The following is a 7,561-nucleotide window of genomic DNA, read 5'->3' as shown; positions in this document are numbered from 1 at the left end:
TATATATATATATATATAGAGAGAGAGAGAGAGAGAGAGAGAGAGAGAGAGAATCTAAGATAAGATTGAACATAAGCTAAAATCTTTCTTTTCAGAAATCACATTCTAGTCAGTTTAAGAAGCATGTGGAAAAAGAAGAACAAATCATGTGGAAAAAAAAAGTGAAAATCTGTACGCTTTCTTTTCCCACATGGGAAGCTGGCGCAATCTATGGATTATTATATATATAGCAAGCACTGCCGTGCACGCAAGCCCCATATACTGGATCTCGTTGACCAATTGGTCTTAACAAAGAGTCCAGAATGACATTTGTAATAAGCAATAACTGGTTTAATCAGGTGAAGGATTGAACTCGTTAGAAAATTCGTTAAAAGGTGGAATTGTCCCCGTTTTCTAGGCAAGGAAAATTTCCTGATTTCGGTTTCGGAATGACCACTCGATTAGTCTCGTGTCCGGACATTTGAGGGCGAGGCCCCGAGTAGGAAACCTTGCCCCGCGTAAGAGGAAGATACTTCCGCTCTGCTAGCAATCGGGAATCTAGTGTGTGCGGAGGGGGGGCAGAGGGGTCTCACACTCTCGAAGAGCTCTCGATAAGGGTGTAGTAGCCAATACAAAGGGGAAAGAGTAGATGAAGCTCTTACCCTTGTACCTCTTTATGTGCTTCTCTTACTTGCCACTCAGCCCTTAGCATGAACCAGGCTCTGATACCATGAAAAGATGCAAGGGAGAAGAGAGCTTGAGCTCTTGCAAGCACACACACATTTAGATAAACCCTAGAAGAGAACATACAAGGTGAGAGGCTGAAAATTCTTCTTCTTCTTCACACAACAAAAGAGGTCTACAAAGAAAATAAAGTGACTGACACACATAATAGAGTATATACAAGTGGTCCATAATGTGAACATGCTAAGACGAGTGGGTAGGTGTGGACTAGTCGATGTAGTCCAATTGTAGAGTCTTAGGTGAAGATATGTCGGTGCCAGCTACTAAACCTGCCAATGATGTAAATGTCGAATGGTCATACAGGCACCTCGTGAATTTCAGCTCATAATCTCCCAAATAGGGAGGTCATGGTGGTAAGGAGACTAGTGCAAGACGATCCTCTTGTGCTAGGAGGAGACGATGGCCATAATCCTCCCGTGTTGTCATGGTGGCCTACTTCCACTACTGGTCTAGCCCATAATAAATACTCCATGTGTCTACGTAGCTCCAGGAGGAGGAGGAAGAGTCCCAAGATCTGAGAAATCCATGATCCAAGAGAGTGGCCGAAAACCCTCATGGAAGAGGTAGTGGAATCTTCCTGTGATCTCATAGTACACTACTGGACATATGTATATATATTGCTCCTCTATCTTTGCCTCCATGTGGCACAACTGGTGGAAGTGATTCTCTAGGGCCATCCTTGCTGGGCCATATCTATCTATTGCGTGGCAGAGGCTAGATGAGTGTGGGATATATATATATATATATATATATATATATAGAGAGAGAGAGAGAGAGAGAGAGAGAGATGCATGGAAGATGTGTGTGTGTGTGTGTGTGTGTGTTTGAGATATATATATATAGAGAGAGAGAGAGAGAGAGATGAGAGTGTGTTTAGAAAGAGAAATAATAGATCTTGAGTAAGCATATACATTAGCAATATGTTGAATACGATTAGTGCATAGGCACTAGGTTGATTTACATAGAGTCATAGTTTACTATGTGGGAAAATCCATCAATGCTAAATCAAAGTAATTAATTTGCATAGGTTTATGTTCAATGGCTAGACCCAAAATATTAATAAAGATAGTCAATGATATGTTATTGTTGCTCACATACAAAAATAATCAAGATGCATACTACACTCTGCTCTTTGTAGAAAGCAGTATGTTGCGGATCTTGTTTGTGGCATATAAGAGTGTGGCGGGTGCACTCACAAGACAACATCAACAAAGCATAAGAGAAGCTTTCCAAAGCAATCAAAGAGTGTAGGGATAATCGTCTTATCACTTCCATGCAAGAAACAACAGATTGTAATGAGCTTGCTAGTTTAGTGCAATGGGCTCAGCAAAGTGTCGTTTAGGATTTAGGTGTATTGAATTTCTTATAATGGAGTCTCATAATTATGTACTTCTCTTTATCATGTACTTTTTCGTAAGTTTACTGGAAGTTTCGAGTTTATATCCCTATCTGGTTTCTCACAATGTTGTTGGTGGCATTTAGAGATACATTATGTTGTTGTTGTTGTAACCGTTGGTGGCATTTAGAGATACTTTATTTTTATGTTTCTTTCTTATTGTTGGAATGTGATCACATAATTTATTGCCTCTTTTGCTAAGTATCATTGATCTCAATCTGGTACACCCTACACTCTACCTCAAGTTTTTTAGATTCTAAGTTTGTTATGTTTACATAAATGGTGTGCTTTAGGCTGCTCATGGTTCATCTTAGGTTGATTGCTAAAGACAATTGAACAATACAAATGATAAAAGGTAAGCTAGGGATTGTTGGCATGCTGACAAGCTTTGGTGTATGTGTTGAGAATGGTGGGTTTTGCGTAGATGGATATATATATATATATATATATATATAGAGAGAGAGAGAGAGAGAGAGAGAGAGAGAGAGAGATAAGATTGAAATGTAGGAAAAGAAGAACAAATCATCATCATGTGGAAAAAGATGCGGAAATCTGTACGCTTGCTTTTCCCACATGGGAAGCTGGCGCAATCTGTGGATTATTATGTATATAGCAAGCACTGCCGTGCACGCAAGCCTGATTGATTGAATGACAAGACCGCTTCACGACAAGCAGCTGTGATGAGGAAACTTGAAAGAGAGAAAAGAGCTTCTGGGGATGAGTGGCAAAGAGCCGTGCCGTGCACGCAAGCAGCACCTACACGCGAAGCAGCTGGCCTATAAATACTATTGCTGAGGCAGCAGGCTGCAATGAAAGGAAGCTGCTAAACTCGATCTCGCTGATTATCTACGAGTATAATTAATTATCAGCTCCCTAGAGGCTAGAGCGCCTGCTGTTGCCTGCTGCAAGCTGATGGCGCTGCCTTTCAAGCAGTTTCTGGCGGTTGCGTTTGTGGCCTGCCTTGTTGCGGCGGAGTCAGGTTTCATGATCAGGGGCGTCTCGGCCTATTCCAACAACTGCTCAGGCTCCGCCCTCTGCAGCTCGGTCAGCCAGAACGATTGCATTACAGCCTACAACCGCTTCGACAGTGGCACCACGTACTCAGCCTACACGTCCCGCGTGTCCGGCCACTGCACGGCCATCTTCCGATGCCAAGGCAGCTACCCCGCCACGACTGGTGCCGATCTCAAGAACGACTTTTACCAGATCTACAACGGAGGCGGCTGTGGTAAATGCGGAAGCCACGCTTTCGACGGAGGAAATTGCCAGATTCGATTATCATTGCTACAGATGATGGTGAGACCTGTGAACAACCTTTAGTTTACAAATACCTTCCCAATGCCTGCTTCCATTGTGGGATGGCTGGCCATTTTGTCAGAGAGTGTCCTGTAAAATTCCCCCCAGCTCAGCCGAAACAACAGCAGGCTCAAGCCCCTATCGATTCCCAGACCAAGTCCTTTGAGAATCGCCAGCCTACTCCTCCTTCCACTAGACAATCTGCTGAGACATCTAAGAATAACAAAGCAAGAGGTAAGAACCCTAACCGCTTTGCTCTTTTGGCAGACCTACCAGAGTGGGTGGGTTCAGAGGACTCAGTTGTCCCAGGATCTGAGTCGGACAGGGAAGAAATTGCAGCCACTCCTCCTGATAAGCTGGAAGGGAGTAACGAGAAGGGCAACTCTTTACATCTGGTTATAAGGGATAACTCCATTGATCTTAACCAAGCCTCTCAACCCCCCTTGCAGGAAGTGAATCCCAACCGGTCTATAGCTCCAATGGAAATCTAAAAGGACAATAAACGCTCCCATTCGGCAGTGGCCAGAACCCCTTCCAAAGATCACCAGGGTAAAGGAAAGAAAAAGGTTAACCGATGAGAGTGCTGTCTTGGAATGTTAAGGGGATTACTGACACCTTTAAAACCAAAAAATTAAACAGGTGGATCAAGGAGTATCTTGTAGATGTCTGTGCTTTGCAGGAAATAAAGGTGGTTGGTGATGACCTCCAAAGGAGGCTAAAGGAAATTCATCCAGATTTTATCTGGATCCATTCAGCACATGAGAGGGGCTCTGGTGGCACTGCCATAGGCCTAAAAAGGGAGCTAGCCTCATGTCTACACCTAGCCATCACTTCCCAGTTTTGGTGTGCCATCCCCCTGCCTCCCCCTTTCAATTGCACTCTTGTCTCAGTGTATGCAGGAGGTTGCTCTGTTAATAGGGCAAAAATTTGGGAAGAACTGACTGCAACTCCAGGACCCCTTATCTTGCTGGGAGATTTCAACATGGTTGAATCTCTAGATGACAGATTTCTCAGGCAGGGACAGGTCTTACAGGGTCAGGAGAAGACTAGCTAGGAAGCTTGCAAAGATTACCATGACCTATGGGATGCTGGAATTGAAGGAGAGTTTACCTGGCAGAATTACAGCAGAGATGCTCTTGCAAGAAAGGCAAGACTCGATAGGTGCTATATCTCTCTTCAAGTAGCCAATCAATTCAACAGGGTGAAATCTAAACCAAAGTATACCTCTTGCATTTCTGACCATTACCCCTTACTAACTGTCCTGGATGATAAAGCTAGTAAGATCAAAAACAGTTGGTTTCACACTGACCCAGATCTTTTCACTAGACCTGAAGTTAGGAAAGAGGTTGCAGACATATGGTCAAATTATTTTGGCCAGCAAGGTTCCCCTGCAAAGTGTTGGAATTCAGCTGTTAGGAAAACACAGCAGTTTCTCATCCTTACTAGAAAGTCTGTGACTAGAATGAGAAAGGAAAAGAAAGAGCAAATCTACTCAGAATTGCTGGAGTCTGGCCATTCTACTTCGTTGGATATTCAAAATCAGATTCTGGTCCTTAGAAGTCAGCTAAGGGTGGAAGAAGAGTTGGCCCTGCAGCACTCAACTCTCTTTTTTAAAGAGTGGTGGGCTGGGAAAGTAGACAGGCCCTCAAAGGAGATGTTCAAACTCCTGAGGAAGAAGAATGTCAAGGAACTCATGCCAAGATTGTTGACTGAAAATGGTCCAACTGAATCAGACACCCACAATTTGGAGTTTGTTAAAAAATACTTTGAAGCACTCTTCAGCCCAAAAGAAGAAGTTACAGCAGAAATAAGAGCCAATAGGGAGCTAATCTGGGAGGTTAGGAACAAAGTCATCCCAGCTGAGACTGTTCCCCTGATTGATTCTCCGATTAGTCAGGTTGACCTGTATGCAGCTATTGAACAGTTGAAGCCCAATAAAACCCCCGGGTTGGATGGTCTACCTGCTGAATTTTTCCAGGTGTATAAAGAGGAGTTAACTCCCTGCCTGCTGAAAGTGTGGGAAGAATCCGTGAAGTACAAGGCACTTCCTAACCTTATAAACACAGGAGTTATTAAGCTGATTCATAAAAGAGGTCCAAAGGATGAGCTGGGAAACTGGAGACCACTTACTATGCTGAACACTTGCTACAAGATCTTTGCCAAAGCTGTTGCCAACAAAATTTCCAGCCACCTCTCCAAGTGGATTAGTGAAGAGCAGAAAGGGTTCATTAAAGGGAGGAGGATTCTTGAAGCAGTAATTGTACTTTGGGAAGGGATTGAACATGCTGAGGAGACTGAACAAGACTTTGTGTTCGTCAAAGTGGATTATGACAAAGCTTATGATAGACTGGAATGATCCTTCATTTTGGAAAGCCTTTCCCACATGGGATTTGGGGAGAACTTGGTGGGTTTTGTCCAGACCTTGCTGGGAAAATGCACATGCTAAAGTTGCCATCAATGGCATGCTTTCTGAAGCCTTCAGTTTGAATAGATCAGTCAGGCAAGGATGCCCCCTAGCCCCACTGTTATTTGCCATAGCAGGAGATGGCTTTAACTGCTTAATCAAAGGGTGTATGGAAAGACAATTGATAAAGGGAATCAACCTCCCCAACTCCTCCAAACAGCTTTGCCTATCTCAGTTTGCTGATGACACAAATGCTCTGCTGAAAAACAAAGAAAGCTCCCTGAAGAACTTTTGGAAGGCATTGGGTATCTTTTGCTCTGCCTCAGGCTCCAAGATCAACCACCATAAAACTGGAGTCAGGTCCTTCATCTCCCCCATTCCTGAATGGACGGCAAGTCAAGGACAGCCCTTTAGGCTACTAGGCATCCCTATGGGCTTTGGCATTACTATGAAGCAGAGATGGGAATGGGTGCTGGAGAGATTTAAAGGAAAGCTGACCAGATGGCTGGGATATCAGGCCAATATTGCAGGCAGAGTGTTTGTGCTCAACCACTTCATCTCTGCCTACCTTCTATTCTTTCTCAGCTGTTGGAGACCCCCAGATTGCCATTTGAAAGAAGTGGTCAAGATATGTAGGAATTTTTTGTGGTCTGGAGATCCTAACAAGAAGGGTGCTGCTAAGGTGAAATGGGAAATCTGCATCCTCCCTAAGAATAAAGGTGGCCTAGGAGTCAGAGATTTAAGAGGGTGGGCAGACAAACTTTCTATCAAAGTTATAATCAGAGCGTTGGACCAGCCCTCTGCTGACTGGGCTTTCCTTCTGTTTAGGAATCTGAATCAGTTTTATCTCAAAGAACACAAACAGTGGGTCAATCTCCCTTGGGTTACCATCTTTTTTGGCCCAGCTGAAGTCACTCCTGTGGGGTCCCTCCTTCTCAAGTCCCTCTGGCAGGCTTGGAACAGATGGAGACATTTGCTTCAGTTCAGAAATGATAATAGAAAGGATCAAACCATCAGAAAAGAAGAATCCATCTGGTGGTCCAAGCCACCTATTCCTCTGCTTCCCCCACCCCAGGTTAGAACAGCCAGAAGAGTTCATGAGAAAGGTATTAGGACCTGGTCTGATCTATGGGATGTGAACAACAACAGGTGGTATTCTTCTGAACAGTTACTCATTTCTATTCCCTTCTAACCTTGGGAAATTCAGTTGATAGCTAACAGAATATCTATGTTCCCTAAAGATCTGTATTGGATATTTGAGACTGATAGCTCTCCACCCCTCAGAGATGTAATATGGAAAGGAGGCGCTTCCCTTAATAACCCTCCCTCATGCTCAAGAGAGTTGGTCCCTCCTTTACATGTCACATTAAACAGGAGATGACACTTAGCACTGGACAGACAACAGTGGGCTTTTAAGTTCCAGAGCATTTGGCAGAGTAACATTCAGCCCAAACACTCAGTTTTGCTGTGGCTTTTGCTCCACAAAGCTATATGGACTGGTTCCAAAAGCAGGGAAGTGGGTCAGAGTGATGGATTTTGTACAAGATGTAAACAGTCAGTTGAGGATATTCCCCATCTTTTCCTCAATTGCCCAACCAACTCCCCAATTTTAGCCCCTTTGTTTAGGACATTAGGATTTCCCACCTCTTGGAAACAACTGATATTAGGAGACTCAGTGCCTCTGATTTCTGAATATTGGAACAAGTGTAGGGCAGAATTTCTCTGGGTCATATGGTCCTTCA

At 43.8% G+C, this 7,561-nt stretch overlaps 1 protein-coding gene across 1 annotated transcript; it reads left to right on the top strand.

The window, feature by feature from the left end:
* The first annotated feature begins 2,937 nt into the window (after positions 1–2,937).
* LOC147641187 (meiotically up-regulated gene 117 protein-like) lies at positions 2,938–3,439 on the top strand. The gene has a single exon (XM_086811829.1). The coding sequence runs from the start codon at positions 3,032–3,034 to the stop codon at positions 3,437–3,439; it is 408 nt and encodes a 135-aa protein (XP_086667955.1). The 5' UTR covers positions 2,938–3,031.
* The last annotated feature ends 4,122 nt before the right edge of the window (positions 3,440–7,561 follow it).

This window comes from Cibotium barometz, chromosome 2 (assembly GCF_041138505.1).
Source record: "Cibotium barometz isolate CiBa-2024 chromosome 2, ASM4113850v1, whole genome shotgun sequence".
NCBI classification, from domain to species: domain Eukaryota; kingdom Viridiplantae; phylum Streptophyta; class Polypodiopsida; order Cyatheales; family Cibotiaceae; genus Cibotium; species Cibotium barometz.
Note: the sequence above shows the minus strand (reverse complement) of the source record. Positions and strands in the feature narration are given on the sequence as shown.